We start from the raw sequence: 23,667 nt of genomic DNA, 5'->3' as shown, positions 1-23,667 counted from the left end.
TAGAAATGCTGGAGTAATGAAAATGTTTTATTTCAATAGTAGACTATATGCATTATCTAGGGAACAATAACCAAAGTTCCTAGTGCAACTTTGCTCGTCATGCCACAGCTGATTTGATCATCTTCAAAACAGGTGATTTTAGGTTGGCGTGAAAACTTTGACTTTTGAAGAAGAATTTTTAGAAGATATTTCTACCAAAGTAAATTTATATTTTAACACAATATGTTACCTACATTTAACATTAAAATTTTATTTGTAAAAAATGTACGGGTGTTTCTTTTGGCCACAGTTAGAATTCCATATAAATATTGCAAAAACACCCGTGGTGCGACTTTGTGACAACTTTTTTTGACATTTTCTTGATTTCTATAACATATAGCGCATTCTAGTTGTCACTGAACATAGAGGAAAGATTGAGCTTTCAGGTGATATTTTTAAAATCATAATAAACCGAAAGTGTATGTACTATATCATCACAAAACCTAAAAAAGTGTCACAAAGTAACCTCACTTTAAATTTGATAATAAAACATAAATGAAAATTCACAATAAAATGTCCTCGATCCTGCTATTACAGGACCTGCTGATCCCCTTATTAATCATAAAATGTTCAATATTTTCCAGAGTAATGATATGCCTTCTATCCGTTAATATGTGTTTATATGAGGAAAACGATATTTTAACATTACAAAATGTAATTGGCGCAAATCTAAAGTTTGACACTAGCGAGGGATTCATATTAACAACTGCTTCCAACTTTCCTCCGTGTTATTTATTTCCTTCTGTTTCCTTCCTCTAAACCTTCATTTCTGTTTAAAACTTCACTAAATTTATCTTTAATGTTTTTCCCAATTGTCCCTGAAAGATTTATTATCCTTTCTTGGACATAATCAACAATACAAATGTTGTCCAATCATTTAAAGATAATTTTTCACTCTCTAGTTATGTAATACAGTTTACAATGTCAAAATTTGATTTTATATAGTACAGTTCAATCTGAACAGAATTCTCATTAAAATTTTTTTGACACTTCTGAACAGCATTACAAGAAGGTTCAAAATTTTATATAACATTTTTGATACAAATATAAGTATTTGTAAGAAATATGGCACTATTGTGTCATGACATTGACAACCATGTCTAGTCAACAATGGTTCAGGTGGCAAAAGAATATCGGGAAGCTTCTACTCGCAATGGTGCTTTTAAAAATACTTGCTTTACATTGCCGATTAAAGTGCTTACATTTAAAAATTCGAGCTAACTTTCTCTGCAACTCTGTTTAAACCAAGCGCTAAGCATGTACCATGTGTCGAATTCGAAAAAAAAAAGACTAGTAGCAGCTTTAATCGTGTAGGAAGCGGTATCGCTAACTAGTAGCAAATTTTTTTCAGGAGGTATTTGATTTGTTAAAAAGAAATTTGTCAAAGATTCATTAACAAATCGAGCAATGCTATGAATAATTCCAAGAACCTATTATCTAAATATGTATAGAAAACTATTTTATTTATGTGATATTTTCAAATGCATACATCAAAATATGCCGCAATATGCTCTTAATCAAGTAAATATGAATAGCATATGCATTTATAAAGAAACCCATAAATATGCTGCATGTATTATGCACATTATGCATTTTGCATATAGCCCAGCCTCTACGTATACTATTTGAAAGACAGAAGACAAGTTATTAAATTATTGGAAGAAGTAATAGTGGAGTCACTGAAGGTGGATATGAGCTATTACCTCCGAAGAAACAAAGATGACATGGTGCCAACTTGCGCTTTTAACCTGGGGGTGGATGCCACCCCTTCTCGGGGTGAAAATTATTTTATTAAAAATAACCCCATAATTAGATAGTGGGACAAATTCTAAGCAAAATTTGTTATATAAAGTTATTAAAATAAATCAAAACTCTTTGAGTTATTAAAGATTAAAAATTTTAATTTTTCGTAAGAAAAATGCATGTTTTCAACCGATTTTTCATAGATAACTCAAAAACTATAAGTTTTTACAAAAAAGTTATTATTGCCAAAAGTGAAGCTAATAAAAAATTAACTACACTCCTTAGTAAAAAAAGCATTAAACATTTGTGAAAGTACTTAGAAATATCTATCAAATGAGATACAGAACAAGTTAATAGCATTAAAATTTATGCTCCAAAAATTTTTCAACCTTTTATCTTTTAAAAAATTTTCCAAAAAATGTTATCGTTTTTTTTAATAACTCCTGTTATTTTTTAAGATATCAGGTTCAACTAAAAACGGTTTGAAAGATAATTCCAACGGCTATTAAAACGCGTTGAATTGAATCTTTCAAACCCCTTACTTTTTTAAAAATCAAAGATTAAATGGTCACGGTTACATGGTTCTCGCAGCAAAATTTAAGCTTTAAACGTTTCTATCTCGGTTATTTTCACCCTTTAAAATTTTTTCCAAAAAATGATGTCGTTTTTTTTTAATAACTCCGTTATTTAAGATCAGGTTCACCTAAAAACGGTTTGAAAGATAATTCCAAAGGCTATTAGAACGCGTTGAATTGAATCTTTCAAACCCCTCACTTTTTTAAAAATCAAAGATTAAATGGTCACGGTTACATGGTTCTCGCAGCAAAATTTAAGCTTTAAACGTTTCTATCTCGGTTATTTTTCACCCTACAGAAATGGTAATAATATTTGATATAGAAAAAACTATAATTTGGTTATTTACCATTTTTTACGTATATTGAGTATTTTTATAGTTATTATCAAAAGAAAATGAAAATAACGATAATTTTAAAAACTCTGATTTTTTTAAATTATATCTTTTTTTCAAAAATATGCATTCTAAACCGGTGAAAATTGTTAAAATCATTACTTATGCTAATACAAAGAAATTTTTGTAAGGATTACTATAAATTTTAATTTTTATGGAAATGGCGTATGTTTTATTTTTCACATTTTCCTAACAAATTCGAAAGGGAAATGGCGTAGGTATGTTTTATTTTTCACATTTTCCTAAAAAATTCGAAACGGTTCTCTTAGTTTTATCATAACTTGCTTAATTTTGATGCTATTAACTTCTTCTGGAGCTCATTGGTTAGGTATTTTGAAGTACAGTCGAACCCGCCTATTGGAATAGCCTTTGTACCAGGCAAAATATTCTTATAACCGGGATATTCTAATAACCGATCATTGGTGGCTAGTCGAAATAAGTGTACCGAATATACGTAATAATATTATTTACATACTATGCCAATGTGTAGTTTTACATACTATGCCAATATGTAATTTTACATACTATGCCAATATGTATATCATATATATACCTACATAATCAGTATATGTAAATGTTTTTAGGTCTTTTTACGTCAATAATACAGTAGTGTAACTACTACTTATTTATGTATATATGTGTTAAATAGCAAATTACATTATATTATGTATGTGAATGAATACAGTAGCAGTAGGTAATTAATATAAAATGTATGCAATATGTAGATATGTAAATATTTTCTTATTAAAATGCATATAACAAAATTACTAATTTTTTCTTGAGAAATTATCGGTAATTATAGTTTTTTATTGTTAATCCGTGTGGTCATCCTTAATCCATTGGTTGAATGGAACTTTTATTGGCGGCAAGAAATGGATGAATTTAACAAAGCCATAATTCACATCTTGCAAACAAGTAGGTAAATACTCTCTGGGTGAATTCTAAATAAACTGCTTCTAACAATTTTATAGCAGGCAACAGTGCCTTTGTGTAGACAAATAAAAACTACTTTATGACCCATGCATTTTTCGGCTAAAGATCGAATTGGTAGGTACTCGTAACAAAGTAATAAATATTTATTACCCTAATAATATCTAATCCAGCACTACAGGCCTTGACGACTGACAAATATAATTTAAATTTTTAGTAAATTGTAAAAAAAAATATTCGTTGACCTGCAAAATATGCTAATAAGCGGTATTATCTAATTAGAACCTATTCCAATAAAAGGAAAAATTTATTAAGGAGTAAATGGAAACGTTTCGGGAACTCGAATTTATATTCCATAAACCGGGATATTCCTATAACAGGGATTCTAATAAGCGGGTTCGACTGTACTTTGATAAGTTTTTAACAGGTATATTTTATAAAATGCATTGTTTTCCCGTTATTTAAGCTTGAATACTTAGATTTGAGTACTCATCGAAAAAAATATACATTCAATTACCTAGAACTCACATTGAATTAACATTAGAGAATTACATTAGTACTTTGAGAGAATAGTGTATTCAATGTTTTATTGTCTTCAATTTTGGTAAGAATAACTTTTTTGTAAAAGAGTTTTTCAGATATACGTGAAAAGCAGCTTTAAAACATGCATTTTTTTACGAAAAAATAAAATCTTTGATCTTTAAAACTCAAAAAGTATTGATTTATGTTAATAACTTAATATAACAAATTTTGCTTAGAATTTGTCCCTCTATCGATTTATGGTATTATTTTAAATAAAATAATTTTCACCCCAGAAAAGGGGTGGCATCCACCCCTAGGGTAAAAGCGCAAGTTGGCATCATGTCACCTTTGTTTCTTGAGGTATCCTCTAACTATTCACCAATTTTCATGAAAATCGATGGAGGTTCAACAAAATCGGGGGTGAAAACATTCAGTGACTGCACTATAAATTATATAAAAAGGGTAAAATTTGCACTAGCTCCATTTAATATTAGGCGAATAGCCTAATAAAATAAAAAAAAGTCACAATGTAAATTCGTACAGGTTGAAACAAATTTTATATCAAAGAAAGTATCCAAATCATATAATGGGATCATTGTTTAAATAATTAAAAAGGGGTCATTTTTGCAAAAAAAATACTTTATAAACTGTTTAGGTAGTTCTCTTATTAATGAAGGTCTATGGGATATTTTTCTGCAAAGTTTAAGGGTAAATCTTGTACATAAGACTTACTAAATTAAATTTGACCCCCTATTTATTTAAATAATTGTATATAAAACTTTAAAAACAAATTTGCAAAAAATTATTTTTAGCGTTTTAAATAAGCACTATCAAATATCTTATTTTACAGACTAAGTTGCGCTCTGTTACCAGCATTAAGCAAAAAAAAATTGGTCGAAAAATATTTAATATTTTTTGAGATATTGAATTTATTTATTACATGTTACTATACTTTCAATTGCAAAAACGCGGTTGTTGTCAAAGAAATATTCACCTGCATAAGATCTCATTATTTTTATTTTTATATATTTTCGATAAATGTATTGATAAATTCAAATTTCGATTAAACTCCCACCTAAAATGGCATTTGAAAATTATTCAAATTTGTTTATAATTTGTTTTTTTAATAACGTCGTGGGGATTAGTATTTTGAAATGCCGTTTCGATAATTGGGTTCCTGGGGAATTTTTTACTAATTAACAAAATTTTTTTGTCGTTTTTCTTCTTCTTTTTTTTCTTGGAGTTATATTATTACGGGCCCTTTTAGGGTTAAATTTCATTAAGATTGTCGAATCTCTGAGTTGTAGATTCTAGACCTAAAATATTAAGATTTAACTAAAATCTTTTAAATAAAATGTGGCTACTTACCGAGTTACAGGGTGTTTTATTTTAAAAATTAAAAATTATTGTTACCAAGTACTTTAAAACTATTTGACGTATCCTTATCATACTTGGCAGAAGGTGTGGCTATTATACACCCTACTAAATTGTGATTAATAAACGTTTCTAGCTAGTGCAAGAGGCGTACGACAGGGGATAGTGAATGATTGACCCTTCCCAAATTCTACGCCACTGAGTGGATTACTATTTTAGCGAAATTTTTCGATCCTCCAACACTTTGTATGCAAATAACTTTATTGGTATCGATAAAGTCATCAGTTTGCGAGATATTGGAAGTTTAAAATGAATGAATGAATGAATCAAAATAACTATGCCGTTTCATTGTTAACGTCCAATATCTAGAAAACTAATGACTTAATCGTTACCAGTAAAGACTATATTATTTACATAGAAAGTATCGGAGAATCGAAAAATTTCGCTAAAATAGTAATTCCCTCAGTGGCGTAGAATTTGGGAAGGGTCAACCATTAACTATCCCCTATCGTACGCCTCTGGTAGTAGCTATAAACTTTTATTTACGACAATTTAGTAGATTGTATAGTACCCACACTTTCTGCCAAGTATGATAAGGATAAGTCAAATAGTTTTAAAGAACTTTGTAAAAATAATTCTTAAATTTTTAAATAGAACACCCTGTAGCTCAGTAAGTAGCCACATTTTATTTAAGTGATTTTAGACCAATCTTAATATTTTTAGGTCTAGAATCTATAACTTAGAGATTCGACATTCTTAATGAAACTTAACCTTAAAAGGGCCCGTAGTAATATAACTCCAAGAAAAAAAAAAGAAGAGGAAAAAAAGACAAAAAAATTAGGTAATTAGTGAAAAATTTCCATCAACCCAATTATCGAAACGGCATTTCAAAATATTTAATCCCCGCGACGTTATTAAAAAAACAAATTATAAACAAATTTTAATAATTTTCAAATGCCATTTTAGGGGGAAGATTAATTGAAATTTGAATTTATCAATACATTTATCGAAAATATACATAAAAATAAAAATACTAAGATTTAATACAGGTGAATATTTCTTTGGCAATAACCGCGTTTTTGCAATTGAAAATAGAGTAACATTTAACCAACAAATTTAATATCTCAAAAAATATTAAATATTTTTGGACCAATTTTTTTTTGATTAATGCTGATAACCTAGCGCAACTTTTCCTGTAAAATAAGATATTTTATAGTGCTCATTTAAAACGCTAAAAATAATTTTTTGCAAATTTGTTTTTAAAGTTTTATGTACAATTATTTTAATAAATAGGGGGTCAAATTTAATTTAGTAAGTATTATGTGAAAGATTTACTCTTAAACTTTGCAGAAAACAATCCTATAGACCTTCACTAGTAACTGAATGACCTCAACAGTTTAAAAAGTAATTTTTTTGCAAAATGACCCCTTTTTAATAATTAAACAATGATCCCCTTGTATGATTTAGATACTTTCTTGAAAATATCTTTTGTACCCACCTAAACTTTGATATAAAATTTGTTTCAACCTGTACGAATTTACATTTTGATTTACATGTAGTGTAATTTTATTTTACTAGACTAGAAGCAATGAAGCAGTAAAAAGCCCAAAACGTACCAATTTTTACAGTTGGATGCATTTCAATGAAACTTGTTCCGCATTCGATGCGTGAGAGCCCTAGGATACTTTGTGAACTAAAAGGTCGATGACTTAATGAAAATTCCATTATTGAACAAGGAAAATGCATTTCCAATTGATGAAAAATGATAAATTTGTGGAAATACACTTCTCCAAGAAATTAATCCACGAAAAAAATGCATTTCGAAGTGATGAAACATAATAAATTTTTAATTCGGAAATAATTAATGAAAATGAGTCCAATATTACTACTCGTGGGGTTTAGGCGCTCACTGAACACGAATATCATGACGACGATAGTAGACCAAGAGGCAGCGCTGAAAAATCTATTTGAATTTACTAAAGCTAGATTTTTCACAGTTGATTACTGTGAGTGTGTAGAGAAACATACTGCGGTCGGTCAAGCGAAACGTAGAACAGGGGTTACTGAGAGGGTATCAAAGTTGCTTTCCTACGAAGGTAATTATTTCCATTTACTAAGGCTGAAAATCAGTACACACATTTTAAATTAAATATAAATAAAAGTTATTATAGTCGGTCAGCTGTATGACGGGACAGAGCCGGTCGGTCGGCCCAATAGTAATTGAGGAAATGAAGCATTTTCGCCAGCAATTTTTTCGTCCAGCATGGATTTACTTGAAATTTTCACAGAAGGTAGGGAATAGTCCAAGGATTATTTTCTATATCATGCCGCTATCATATGCTAAAACCTTGGGGGTGGTTCCCACCCCATATCGGGGGTGGGAATTTTTTATTACATTTTAACCATGTAATTCGATGGAAAAATTGATTCTAAGAAAAAAAAATTTACATTTTCTTCGTAAAACTAATATTTTTCGAGTTATTCGCGCTTGAAAATAACAGTTTTTTGACGAATAAATCGACTTTTTTAGAGGGTTTTTTGAGAATACCTCGAAAAATATGCATTTAATAAAAAAAACTGTAGATATCAAAATGGTATCTTTTAGTAACACAAACAAAATTCTTTTCCTATAATATCTTTAAGACCAATACAAACCGAGATACGGCATGTAGCTTTTTTCGTCAAATGCACAATTTGAAATATTCAAAGCCAAATAATGGGAAAAATTTACATTTTTCGAGGAAAACTTAAATAATCTTTTTTCAAGTATACAATTAGACCTTTCAAAAAAAAATAATAAAAAGTTTCTAACATGAAAATTAAGCGACTTACAAAAAAAAATGTCGGTTGCTGCTTTTCTCTACGAAAAAATCAGTGAAAACAACCCCCTAACTACCTTCCTAATTCAAAATTGGTCTTCACCTTTCTGTAGATCCTTTTATATTTATATTATCAATACACTCAAGGAGTTTGACCTATTTAAAATGCCTAATTTTGAAAAAATTGGAGTCTAAAGAAAAATTGATTTTTTGCAATTTGGTATTTTTCACATTTTACTTCAAAATATCTCCGAATATACTGAAGATATGAAAAAAAATGTAAACTACTAAATTGTAGCTTTTTTAATGACTAAAATTACCCTGTGCATAGATTTTCATTACGGTGAATAGTTAACCAGATATAGCTGTTTAAAACCTCTATTTACCAACAAACACTCCCTTATTCGAGCCCTTTAAACCCGCCCCAATTAAAAACTAAGGCATCTTACGGAATTTAATTTACACAGTCTTATAGCTATTTAAAAATCCTACAAAATCATTTTTGAATGGTCTCATTTACTGAGAGGGTATCAAAGTTGCTTTCCTACGAAAGTAATTAAATCCATTTACTAAGGCTGAAAATCAGTACACAGTGAGATATAATATTTTTCCAAAATTAGGCATTTTAAATAGGTCAAACGCCTTGAGTGTATTGATAATATAAATATAAAAGGAACTACAGAAAGGTAAAGACCAATTTTGAATTAGGAAGGTAATTTGGGGGTTGTATTCACTGATTTTTTCGTAGAGAAAAGCAGGTACCGACATTTTTTTTATTATAAGTCCCTTAATTTTCATGCTAGAAACTTTTTATTTTTTTAAGGTCTAATTATATACCTGAAAAAAGATTATTTAAGTTTTCCTCGAAAAATGCAAATTTTTCCCATTATTTGGCTTTGAATATTTCAAATTATGCAGTTGACGAAAAAAGCTAACCTTTAACATGCCGTATATCGGTTTGTATTGATCTTAAAGATATAACTGGAAAAAAATTTGATTTGTGTTACTAAAAGATACAATTTTGACATCTACATTTTTTTTTGATTAAATGCATATTTTTCGAGGTATTCTCAAAAAACCCTCTAAAAAAGTCGATTTTTTCGTCGAAAAACTGTTATTTTCAAGCAAGAATAACTCGAAAAATATTAGTTTTACGAAGAAAATGTAAAAAACATTTTTTTCTTAGAATCACTTTTTTCATCGAATTACATAGTTAAAATGTAATAAAAAATTCCCACCCCCGAGATGGGGTGGCAACCACCCCCAAGGTTGTAGCGTATGATAGCTGCATGATATAGAAAATGATCCTTGGACTATTCCCTACATTCTGTGAAAATTTCAAGTAAATCCATGCTGGACGAAAAAATTGCAAGCCAAAATGCTTCATTTCCTCAATCGACTATTGGGGTCGACCGACCGGCTCTATCCCGTCATACAGCTGACCGACTATGTAACGTTACAAACGTCACATCTTTGATATTTTATTTTTAAATAATTATTTTACCTTATTTCCTTTAATATTTCATTAATAATTATCTTCTTCTATTTGGTTTACCCATTTCCCCCTTTAAAAATCGGTTGGCGCCCTCTTTTATTATCCTCTTTGATTATTCTCTTTGATTATCCTTTTTTAATACCCCCTTTTATTATCTTCTATTTACTATATCTCTTTTCATTTAAATCATCGATTGAACATACTGAACGTACTCATATATTCATACTCTCTAAATATCTGTATTTTCAATACGGAACATGCCGCTACTTCATAGTACTTGGTTGTCATTTTAAATGTCGTTTTCAGTGACAGTGTCACTTCATCGAATTGACCCCTACTCCCTGACATAAACTGGAAGGGAAAAATTAATCCTTAAAAAGGCATGTAATTCCAAAATTAAATCATTTTGCTCCCATCAAATCATTTCTCTTGGGGTAAGGATAATATTATATTGTAATTATATTTCTCCGTCTACCAGTTTTTCTAATGTTTTTTTATATGTAACCTAACTTCCAATGTCAGACCATGTGTTCTGATATTTTAGTTTCAAATATAATTATCTTTTTAATTTACATGTATGCACGTTTAGTAATCAGAATTTTAACTATGCTCATCTAAATTTCATTTAATTTATTCTTGTCATCTGCTACTCTTTCTGACGATTAGAACGGCAGATGGCACACGTTGGTTTTTCTTCTTGATGATTGATATGTGTCTCTATTTTATAGTTTTTGGATAAAATCACTTTTCTCCCTTCGGAAGCTTCAAGCCATCCACACCGGTGATGGAACTAAGGCTGACACCATGGGGACCATGACATCCAGACTCCAGCATCCAACACCTTTAGCTGAGGGGCCTAGGGCCGAAGATCCGCCCAGGCCTACGAGAAGTCCACAACAGCAGTACCATCCACACCGGTGATGGAACTAAGGCTGACACAATGGGGACCATGACATCCAGACTTCAGCATCCAACACCTTTAGCTGAGGGGCCTAGGGCCGAAGATCCGCCCAGGCCTACGAGAAGTCCACAACGGCAGTACCATTCGACATCAAGAAGTTACCATCGAGCCGAATACCAAAAGCCATAAGTATAATCCAGAATTGTTAGTTTTTGGCAAGAATTTGAATTTATATTTGTTAATGCAATTTACTAAGTCATATTTTTATTATATCTTTATGAACAATAAACATGATTAGTTAAATATTGTTGTTTTGTTTGCTTCCATTCCAATTTTCATAGTTCATTTCTAAGGTTAGGACAAGACGAACACACACCTGAGTGACTGAGCTAAGCTAAGGGTGTAGCGATGGCTATCTTAGTTGATTGAGGTAATATTTTCGAATGTTATTTCAATTAGCTGGGGTAGTTCATCGCTTATTCGTTACAACTATAATAACTTTTATTTATATTTAATTTAGAATATGTGTACTGATTTTCAGCTTTAGTAAATGGAAATACTTACCTTCGTAGGAAAGCAACTTTGATACCCTCTCAGTAACCCCTGTTCTACGTTTCGCTTGACCGACCGCAATATGTTTCTCTACACACTCACAGTAATCAACTGTAAAAAATCTAGCTTTAGTAAATTCAAATAGATTTTTCAGCGCTGCCTCTCCGTCTATAGTCTCCGTGTTGAGCGAGCCCAAAAAACCCCCGAGTTGTAATATTGAACTCATTTCCATAAATAACACTTCTCCAAGAAATTAACGTACCATTTAAAAATGGGTCATTTTTATGTCTAAAATTTCCTAAACCTTTTTAATTGATTTTTAATGTGTTATAGCCTTATTCTTTAACAATATCGCTGTAATAATATTGTTGCTAGACAGGTAAATTGTCATTGTATACTGGGTGTACCAATCACACTGTGTTTTTTTCTCAAATTTCACAACACCCTGTGGAATATACTATCTATCTATCTAATTAGCCTTCTTCGGTCCATCTTTGGACATAGGCCTCCCCAATCCTTTTCCATTCTTCTCTGTCTGTCGCTACATTTATACACCTAGAGCCCACGTGCTTCTTGACATCATCTGCCCATCTCGTTTGTGGCCTTCCTATGCTTCGTTTATATTCCCACGGTCTCCAATTTATGAGAATTTTGTTCCATCGGTCTTCATTTTGTCTTATAGTGTGTCCGGCAAATCTCCATTTTAACTTTGCAACTTCTTGTCTAACATCCCTAACTTTGGTTTTCTCTCTTATCCACTCGTTTCTCTTTTTATCCATTAGTCTTATGTGCAACATTTGCCTTTCCATTGCTCTTTGCGTTTTTATGATCTTGTCCATGTTTGCTTTCGTAAACGTCCACGTTTGGGAACCGTAAGTGAGAACAGGGAGTACGTATTGATTGTATACCTTAGTCTTAAGATGTTGTGGATATCTTTTGTTTTTAAGAATGTAGCTTAGTTTTCCAAATGCCGTCCATGCCAGTCTAACTCGTCTTTTGATCTCTGCTGTTTGGTTTTCCTTGTTAAGTTTTATAATTTGACCCAGATAATATAATCGTGAACTTGTTCTATTTCATCTTGTCCTATCCTCATTGTGATGTCCTCATCTGTATTTGTTATGATTTTGGTCTTGCTGTAATTCATAAAGGCCTATCTTTCCGGCTTCTATGTCCAGTTCTTTCATCATTTCAAACAATTCTTCTTTTTTATCGGTTATCAATACGATGTCATCGGCGTACCTTAGGTGGTTCAAGCGTTGTCCACAAATTTTTATACCTTTTTCTTCCCATTCTAATCTTTTAAAGATATCTTCCAGAGCCTGATTGAAAAGTTTCGGTGATATTGTGTCACTCTGTCTTACGCCTCTATCTATTTGAATTGATTGTGTTCCTTCGTATACTTTAATTGTTGTTGTGGCTTCGTTATATATATTGGCTATTAGATCTGTATATCTGTGGTCAATTCTGCTGTTAATCAAAGAACTTTTCGCTGCCCAGTGTTTGACACTGTCAAAAGCCTTTTCGAAATCTATGAACGCTATATATAGAGGGATGTAGTATTCATTTGCTCGTTCTATAAGGATTTTCATACTTAATAAATGGTCACTTGTGCTAAATCCCTTTCTAAAACCAGCTTGTTCTTTCGACTGGTATCCTTCGAATTTTGTCGTCAATCTATTGGTTAAAATTTTTGTTAGGAGTTTACACATTACATTGAGGAGTGTTATAGGAAGGTAGTTTTGTATGTCTGCTTTGTCCCCTTTCTTGTGTAGGATAATGGTTACGGATTCCTTCCAGTTGTTTGGGATTCTTTTTACTTTTAATATTTTGTTAAAAAGGGAATGGAGAGTATTAATTACCACTTTTCCACCATATTTCAGCATCTCTGCAGTTATTCCGTCTTTTCCAGGCGATTTGTTGTTTTTCATTTCTTTCAATGCCTTCTTTATTTCTGATTTGCTTATTTCTGGCTGTAATAATTCTGAGATGACATTTTTTTTTATTTTCGACTTAAGTTGGGTTTTAATGGTGGAACATACTAGCATTTATAAAATACTGATATTAAAACCCAACTAGAGCTTCAGGTTTTCTTATTTATTATTTATTTATATATTTATTTGTTTTATTTTTTGATTCATTTGCTTATGTTGGATAATAAAAAAGTTAGGTAGTTCAATAACTAGCAGAAGACGTCCTAGACAAGGTAGACCTCGAGTTACTACGGTCGTTCAAGACCGTTTTATTAGATTATGCGCTATATAAGAGAATGCTTTGCCATGCCAAGGAATATTTTAACCAAACTTAGTGAGGTTCATAATATCCAATCCAGCATTGATACCGTGAGCTGAGGAGACCTCTTGTAGAACCTGACTTGCGTATTGGAAGATGAGCCACAGGCCCAACTGCAAACCATCGTAGAGCTAGATTGAAATTTTCCAGAGCACACGTAAACTGCCCAAACTTGTAAAAGAAAACTTTCTGTTTACAAATGAATCCAGATTTTGCCTCTATAGGTCCAATCGACGTTTAAGAATAATCCGAGATTAAATGAGCGATATGCCCAGTGCAACATACAGAACGACTTTACAGTTGAGTCAGGAAATCTTTACCCGTGCGTCATCATTTAAAGCATACGAAATAAGTCGATGATAAGTCGGAAATTGAAATTTACTAAACGCAACAGCAAGTGACAGTAAGTGACTTGCTGTTGCGTTTAGTAAATTTCAATTTCCGATTTATCATCGACTTATTTCGCATGCTTTAAATGATGACGCACGGGTAAAGATTCCCGGACTCAACATTTAAGGGTCTATCTATAATGTTCATTTGCGTGGCAGTTCTTTAAACAGAGAAAGGCACATAAGTAACCGACATTTGACAATTTAACAAATTAACAATTTGACATTAATCAAATTGTTAATTTCTCATAGCCTCCTTCAGGCTTAGCTTTTTTTATTAAACTAAGCAGAAAATGAGGTTACATTAATGAAAAACATGGCTAGTTGTTAAAGTAGGTCAAACTGGTAAACAAGTTGTATGTTCTCAAAAAATATCGCTGTAAGGATAAGGGTGAGTTGTTAATATACCTAACTTTTTTATTATCCAACATAAGCGAATGAATCAAAATGGTAAAAAAACCTGATGCTAGATATAGTTGGGTTTTAATTTTAGCCTGTACAAATGCTAGAATATTCCACAGGGTGCTGCGAACTTTGAGAAAAAACATACAGTTTTATCGGTACACCCGGTATACAATAACAATTTACCTGTCTAGCAACAACATTAATACAGCGATTTTATTAAAGAATAACGCTATAACATATTAAAAAATCACTCAAATCGGACAAAATTTCTTGGAGAAGTGTAATTTATGGAAATGAGACACGGAGACTACCGTCGTCATGATATTCGTGTTCAGTGAGCCCCTAACCCCCCGGGTAGTAATATTGAACTTATTTCCATTAATTATTTCCGAATTACAAATTTATTATGTTTTATCACTTCGAAATGGATTTTCCTTGTTCAATGCAATTTTCATTTCGTCACCATCACTTTAGTTCACAAAGTCTCATAAGACTCTAATAAATTAAACTCTGTACTTAAACTGCCGTCACACGGTCTTGCATTATAATGCCGTTAACAGCTATGACGTCATTCATATATGTGCGTTTGACGGCATTTTCTTCGGGTGCCGTTCGCTTTCACTTGCAGTTTAGCATATATACACGTGGTGAGTTAATGCACGAGTTGACGATTCTCTTATCTTATTTTATTATAGTGCCCGTCTCAGTGGTCTCATATATAGTTACAAGCACTATATTTGTACTTAATTATTGTTAATTATTGTGGGAATAATAAGTTTGAATTTGGAAAACTTGAATTTAAATAAACCCGTCGATATGTTTCCAGAATATTCTGATGAAAAAAAAAATCCAGGGAACTACCCCTTTTTAGAAAAAAAAAATATTTTACATTGCTCACACGTGAAGCCTCGAAGCATGTTTTTAAGAGAAATTCGTAATTCTAAACAAATCAGAGATATTACAATTTTTGCAGACGGTGATTACATCATTACCGATAGTCAGGGTTCCACAAATACTTCTGTTTCTTCGTGCAACTGTATAATCTATGATTCAATGATTTTACCTTGCAAGCATATTTTTGCATTGAGACGGCATTTGCAATTAGAGCTTTTTGATAAAATGATCGTAAATCATAGATGGACAATGGACTATTATAAAAATAACCAACGAACATTAACGTCTTTGATTGAAGAAAACGAATCGACAGAATATGAGTTACCAAGTAGATCTAATGATAATATGTCTATATCATTGACCACACAAGGGTATTGACCACCAAGTTCCTATGCACAAAGAAGAAAAAAATGTCTTTTGTTATGCAATGAACTAGCAGATTTAGCTGCACAAGGTACGGGCATGTTATTTGAGCAAAGGTTTAATCCAGAGGTCGGCAACATTTTTAAGGTAAAGAGTGAAATACTAAATTAAAAGTTCATGGCGGGCGCCAGCTATTTTTTTACCTAACAAATATATTAATATAAACGTATAAAAAATATACGTTTTGAATTTCTTGTCTAAATTAACAATAGTTTAAGGGCGCATTAAAATTTATTGAAGGGCGCAGTGGCGCCCGCGGGCGCCGCGTTGCCGACCTCTGGTTAATCTATTAAAAAATCTCAAAACACTGTGGGCCAATGATACTGCTGTTCTACTTACACCTATAGATGTTACAGACGAAAATGACACGCAAGTTAATATTGACAGTAATGATGAAGTTGTATTTGAAACTGACACGCAAGTTATTATTGAAAGTAATGATGAAGTTGTATTTGAAAATGACACGCAAGGTATTATTGAAAGTAATGATAAAGTTGTATTTGAAAGTGAAAATAAACTATGTCGTAAGGTGGTTCGTCAAGAGATAAGTAGGGTAGATAACGTGGAGGGGAATATACAAGAGTCAAGTCGAGAAAATGAACTTCCTATTACTCACCAAACTCTTCAAGTGAACGATGTTGCTTTGTCGACAATTAAAATGCCAGTGGCAGTAAAGAAACGAGGACGCCCAAAAGGACAAGGCCTGACAGGAATAGGACTACCAAAGAAAAAGAAAAGGAACCCCAAAACATTTCAAAAAAATCCAGGGTTAAAAGGATTAAATTTCTATAATTAATTTTTTTCTTAGTTTACAACAGGTTTTACGATAAATAAATACTAATTTAATTATGTATTTACCATTACCCATAATTAAAATACGTTTTAATACTTCGTTTTATTTTTAGTTTATAAGAAAATCTTCTAATATTAATAAATTCTTTATCAAAAATTGATACAAAGATGGCCAGCCTCCAAGCGAACGGCAGCCAAAGAAAATGCCGTCAAACGCATCATAAGAATGACGTCATAGCTGTTAACGGCATTACAGTGCACGACCGTTTGACGGCAGTTTAAGTACAGCGTAAATTAAATGTAACAAATGTCATTGGGATGCATTCAACTGCAAAAATTTGGTAGGTTTATTGCTTCATTGTCTCGCCTGTATATACAATGGGTACAGATAAAATCCGTAAGAAAAGAAATTTTAAAATATTCAAGATTATTACATCATTTCCACTATTTGCTTGACTGACACTAATTGGCTTCTGAACTCGTCATATGTATATTGCGATAAATATAAACGTATCCCAACAATCTACCACATACCAACAACAGAAACATAAACCTACCAAAGAATAACAATTGTCACACATCAGTATAAGCACGTCGATTGGAGACGTATGATTCGCCACACAGATCCCATTTTTCGGCTTGTTTTCTTCGTTGTGATAGGTAATCACCGAGGAGATGGCCCTGGATAATATTCCGAAGCACATAATAGACACGTACTTGTTAATGCTAGTCTTGAATTCACCAGGCTTGACGTAACCCACCAAAGCTGTGCACAGGGTAAGCCAGAATACCTGCGAAGAAAGCTCAATGACAATACACATAAGCAAAAGGTATAAGCTAAACATTGACAATAATTATTGTAAGAATACTACTATAAAGTTTACTACCTCCTAGGTAAAAAAGATGAAAATAATAAAAGCCTACAAAAAAAGAGTTATTTCTTCAATTTAAAATTGTTCAAGATTCTATAACAGGGGTTCCCAAACTGGGGGGGGGCGCGCCCCCCTGGGGGGCGTGAGGACATATCAGGGGGGCGTGAGGACATATCAGGGGGGCGTGAGACATATCAGGGGGGGCGCGAGACAAGTTGAACATTAAATTAAATTTAGTTATTTTTCTAAAATTCAAAATTAACCGCTTGTTAAACTGTATCTGGTAACGCAGAGTAAGCAAAAGTTATCTCAAATACCTCTTTTTGACAATACCGTGAAACGCCGCCTTGATGATATATGACCGAAGACATACAAAACCAGGTAGTTGATGCAGTAAAATAATCGCCATTTTTTGCTATTCAGCTAGACGAGAGTACTAACATTAATTATCATATTATCATATTCATAACACAATGTTATCAGTTAATTGTTTATGTTCGGTATATTCAAAACGAAAGAATGAAAGACGAGCTACTCTTTTCTACAGAGTTGGAGACTGGAGACCACGACAAAAGCTATTAATGTTATGAAAGCAGTGTGAGAGTTTTTTGACAAACATGAACTATCTTGGCAAAAACTGATCAGTTAATGTACAGATGGCGCAACTTCAATGTTTTGTTTTCGTTCAGGCTATTTGTAATTAGTAATAGAGAAAAATGCTGATGTGATTGGGATACATTGTTTTATACATCGACAAGCTTTGTCAGAAAAAACCCTTCCAAATGAACTTATGGCTGTCTTAAAGTTGTGTATTAAATTAGTGAAGTACATAAAAAACAGTGCGTTGAATACTCGACTGTTTTAAACTCTTTGTGAAAATTTAGAAAGTGATCACAAAACACTGCTACTTCATACAGAAGTACGATGGCTATTAAAAGGAAACATGTTGGCAAGATTATTTGACCTTTAAGATGAAGTAATCACCTTGGAACGTCAAAAGCAAAATGAGCTAAACATGGCCTTCAAAAAACATTGTACCTAAGTAATATTGGCCTATTTGTCAGACATATTTGACTCGTTGAACAGCCTTCACCTAAAACTGCAGGGTGGAAACTCAAATATAGTAGCTATATGGAGATGGTGGTCCAACTCTGAATCAAATATAGTCCTGTCGCCAGGGGGGGTACAACGGCCTCGTTAATTCAGATGGACTTACTCAAGTTTTTTTTATGTATTTTGACCCGTAGAACACGAATTTTTTGGGTAACAGTTGATCCGGATGTCGATAAGATTGTTATAGACCAAGAACTTGAGGAATCAAATAACAGCGATTTTTGGCAAAACAAAACAATATTTTGTATTTTTTGGGCCATTTTAAGTAAAAAATATTTCTACAAGTTTTTTCGTAGGATGCACAGTTTTCGAGATAAACGCGGTTGAACTTTAAAAAAATCGAAAAATTGCAATTTTTGAACCCGAATAACTTTTGATTAAAAAATAAAATAGCAAGTCTGCTTACCGCATTTGAAAGTTTAAGTTAAATTATATCGGTTTTGATTATTTGCATTGGTAAAAATTTATTTTTTTATTGTTTAACAAAGCTATAAACACGTAGGGTTTCCCGTGCTTTTACATGCGTTTTAACGCATGTAACGTAGAAATAGTCTTGATTGCACTAGTACCTATTCTACCTACTCGTTCGATTTTAAATGAGAAATCATAGAAACATCACTCACGCACTAGTTGTTTGTAGCTTTGTTTAGCAATAACACAATAAATTTTTAGCAATGCAAATAATCAAAACCGACATAATTTGACTTGAACTTTCAAAGGCGCTAAGCAGAATTGCTATTTTATTTTTTAATCAAAAGTTATTCGGGTTTAAAAATTGCAGTTTTTCGATTTTTTGAAAGTTCAACCGCGTTTATCTCGAAAACTGTGCATCCTACTAAAAAACTTGTAGAAATATTTTTTGCTTAAAATGACCCAAAAAATACAAAATATTGTTTTGTTTTGCCAAAAATCGCTGTTATTTGATTCCTCAAGTTCTTGGTCTATAACAATCTTATCGACATCCGGATCAACTGTTACCCAAAAAATTCGTGTTCTACGGGTCAAAATACATAAAAAAAATTTGGGTAAGTCCATCTGAATTAACGAGGCCGTTGTACCCCCCCTGGCGACAGGACTAAATATAAACAAAACCTGCCTTGATCTTTTTTATCAAATATAGTAGTTACTCATTGTGATGGAGGCTTAATTACTGAACTTTGGAGGCCTAAAATATCAGCAAACCCCTGAAATTATTCAAATTTCTCTAAAGTAGAGCCAATCTCAGAAGAAACACGCTTCAAGGACATTTATGAAGGACCAAGTTTAAAAATCCAAATATCAAACCATTTGGAGAGCCTAATTGAAGAGTTCCGAAATACTTCCCAAACACTTGTGACAATTTTATTTACAGAATCCATTCCATGTCAACTGATCCAATCCATAGACTCCCTGCCTGAATCACTTCAAGAAGATGCTTTGCAAATAAATCCAAATGATTTTTTGAATGATTCCTCTGCCAAATACTTTGTTATAATGGACAAACCTTCATTTTAGTTAAAATATTTCAAAGTGTATTTTAGTGTATCACGGGAAGCTCTTCATTTATATTTGCCTTTTTCAATTAACTATTTGTGCGATTTTCAACACTTGTGGCAATTAAAACAAAGTATATCGGAATAAACTTGATGTTGCTAGTGGCTTGTGCTGTGAGCTTACTAAAACTCAGCCACGAATAGGCATACTAGTAAATAAAATGAAAGCACATCCATCTCACTAACCAACCTAATCTATTTTTCTTGTATTAATAATTTTTGTATTTTATGGAAACTGATATTATTGTTTCTTATGGCAGAATAAATAAATGTTTTGTTTTCAAGCTAATACTTATTTGTTTTGATTTTGTTCCTATTTAGGCGCATACAATTTATTGAAAAGGGGAGGCGCGAGAAGCTTTCATTTCAACAAAAGGGGGCGTGGTACAAAAAAGTTTGGGAACCCCTGTTCTATAAGTAAGTACTTAATATCTATATCATTAGTGATATGTCTTAATTTGACAAATCATATTAAACCCATCCATAATGGTAGGAGAGCCCAAGCGGGGATTTTTGCAGTTACTCGAGCGCGTCAGATTATCACATGGGGAGAAACCTTGTACCCTGTAAATGTACCTCTACATATATTGGCTTTTAATACAGGGGAGTTAGTTAACGGGGGTCCGAAAAAAAATATATATCCTTAGAAAAACTCGAAATCGTCAGATTAAGATAAGGTAAGTTAAGTACATGCAAAACAGTGTATATTTCAAAAACATGACAATTTGAGCGTAAGGAAATGGGCGAGTCCCAAAGTTTCACAAAAAAGCGAATATTTCGCGAAATGAACGTCAGATCGAAAAACTGAAAAATACGTTTATACGAAATACCAAAATGTTTATACATTTTTAAAAAATACGTGTTCAATATTTTTCAAAAATCTATCGAATGATGCCAAACACGACCCCACGGAGGGGGGTTGAGGGTAACTTTAAAATTTTAAATAGGAACCCCACGATATTTCGCGAAATGAAAATCAGATCGAAAAACTGAAAAATACGTATTCAATATTTTTCAAAAATCTATCGAATGACAGCAAACACTACCCCTCACGGAGGTGGCGTTGGGAGTTACTTTAAAATCTTAAATAGGAACCCTCATTTTTTATTGCAGATTTGGATTCCTTACGTAAAAATAAGTAACTTTTATTCGAGACATTTTTTCGAATTATGGATAGATGGCGCTATAATCGGAAAAAATGGAAAGTCCCCCACTTTATGGAAAACTTAACTTTTTTGGTTTTAGGACCTACTCTTCACAAGGTCCTCATAACGCTCGAGTAACTGAAAATTTAGCATAGCTTCCTCCCCTACTATAATGATAATTGGTGTCAGATAGTATTATAATATTTCGTCTAAACTTCTGATTAGCAAGTCGTACATCTACCTACAGCAGCTGTTAGAATTTAAATCGGTCAACATTGCACGATTTTACGTAATTCTAAGGTTTTCCATTCGTAATTAATTGTGTATTTTCGTAGTTTTAGTTAGTTAATATTGTGTTACATGCCTTAGAGCAGGATGGCCGACCTACTTCGACAATAGTAGTTTAGTAGATTCATGGCTCGAGACACATTACAGCTAAACGTTTTTCAAAGGCATCACTAGCAAATCCATAGTTGCTTTGGAACTTAGAGAATCGAGGGGGTCAATGGATAAATAGTACCAAGTATTAGTAGTAATAAGAAAAAGAAAGAGAACAAGAAATACAAACTTCCTAAAACTCATTAGGGGCAGAAGAAAGATGGTAAAAATGTGCAAAACTTTATTAACAATCCAAAGAGTACAAATTCATTAAATTTAATAAACTTACAAAACCTGACAGCACACCGCACAAAAATATCTCAATATTAATAGAACTTGACATCAACACTAGGCTTACCACAATCATCAACCAAAATATATTGAAGTATTTTAAACACAGCCAGAAAAAAAACAAGGTATGGAGAGATTAGTGGTTGAAGGCAAAGTAGCTGGTAAAAGAACCCGAAGAAGAGCTCTACTGCTATGGTTAGACCAAATAAAGAGCACCACTGGTTACTCTCTATCTGAGGCAGTACATTACGCCCAGGAGAGAGAAAAATGGATAGCAACCATACGTCGAATACCACTAAGATCATCCAGTTCCCACGGAAATAAATAACTATTTATACACCGGTATTTTAGGCGTCAACGGCCTTCCGGTAGAGATCTATGAGGGAGTATCACCGAGCCACAAGCCCTTATCCCTTGCCGTACTGCTCGCCAATTAGATGCCCGCAAATAATAACTAATTGGTTGTATTTTTAGAGGTGTCGATGGAAGGAATTCCTAAACAAATCCTTAAATGAAAGAGTAGTGTCATCAAAACCTTAACGGGTTTTTATGATACTACAATTATTTAAGAATCTAACACGACGACCGACGACTAGAAATAGTGCCGGTATTCATAGAAAATTATGTCAGTGATCGACAGGAATAGTAACAGCAGTTAGATATAGTAAAATACCGGTAGCAAACGCCTAAATTTCATAAAGCAATACCATGTTTAAATATTTAAACTCTAAAGCAATTGATGATAACATGTACACTCAATTACTCCTGCCAAAATTATTTAGTCCATGGTAATAAAGTTTTTTCCATGACACTTCAACAGCAAGGGTACTGAAGCGTTTTTTCGACAAGTAGTACCTGTAAGAATAAATTGTAACTATTTCCTGCGTAGGATCTGGCGGCCATTTTTTATTTATAAACAATTTAGTGTCAAAAAATGGCGTTTTTCACTTTTTTTGCAAATTAATGGAAAACAGTAAGATTTATGGTTTTCCTAGTACAAACATCTTCGAGAGAATGCAAAAAGCTTTAAAACGGCGTATTACACAGTTTAATACACTCATTTATTGTTAATATAATTGCGAAATAAGGTCGAAATTTCAAAAAAAAATTAATTTCGCAATAACTATTGTAAAAATAAGTACAGAGCTTTGAAATTTTTGTCAAATGAGGGTTCCTTGGTGTTTAATATGTGACAAAAATTTCAAAGTAATTCATTCAATTGTTTAAATTTTATTCAAATTGTTTATCCCAGAGAAGTCCCAGAAGTCAGAAAAAAATAATGTTAGAACCATTCTAAAGGTGTCAAATGAAAGAGCATGAGCCAAACTTTCAAATTGGTTTAAAAAAAGTGAATAAAAAATGCATTTATTAGCAATAAATAAGTATGCAAAAGTATGTTCAATTTTTCCTTATAAACTTTTTAGTTTTTTATATACTAAATTATAATATACATAGTGTGACCAACTCCAATTCTGTCGAATTCGGGACAAGGCTGAAAAAATACTTGAAATCCGGGACTTTTCAGTGAAAAACGGGCCATTTTGCAAAAACAGAAAAAAAACATTTATCAGCCATCATTACATCGTTGCATGCGGCATGCCTCGGACAGTTGATTCCTGTGTACACCTATACATGAATTAATATTGTTTTTGAATCGTTTTTTCAGGACGATATTTAAAATACAGAAACGAATAAAGTCCACAGTTTGAGTTTTCGTAGAACTATAATACCACGATATAAAATGGATGCGTTTTGAATGTGGTATTAGTATCACACTCCAGAAATTGTCAACTTTTTTTCGT

At 32.4% G+C, this 23,667-nt stretch overlaps 1 protein-coding gene across 3 annotated transcripts in view; it reads right to left on the bottom strand.

Moving 5' to 3' along the window:
• The window catches only part of LOC126884068 (glycerol-3-phosphate acyltransferase 4), a 240,957-nt gene that overhangs the window by 62,446 nt on the left and 154,844 nt on the right, over nucleotides 1–23,667 (bottom strand). The window contains exon 4 of one of the 3 annotated variants that reach the window (XM_050649854.1): nucleotides 17,092–17,325. The exons of the other annotated variants lie outside the window; for them this stretch is intronic. Within the exon in view, the coding sequence (XP_050505811.1) occupies nucleotides 17,092–17,325 (234 nt within the window). The remainder of the gene's footprint in view (nucleotides 1–17,091; nucleotides 17,326–23,667) is intronic. 3 annotated transcript variants of the gene reach the window in all.

This window comes from Diabrotica virgifera, chromosome 4 (genome assembly GCF_917563875.1).
Source record: "Diabrotica virgifera virgifera chromosome 4, PGI_DIABVI_V3a".
Taxonomy (NCBI): Eukaryota; Metazoa; Arthropoda; class Insecta; order Coleoptera; family Chrysomelidae; genus Diabrotica; species Diabrotica virgifera.
The sequence above is the reverse complement of the archived record's forward strand: the minus strand, read 5'-3'. Positions and strand labels throughout refer to the sequence as shown.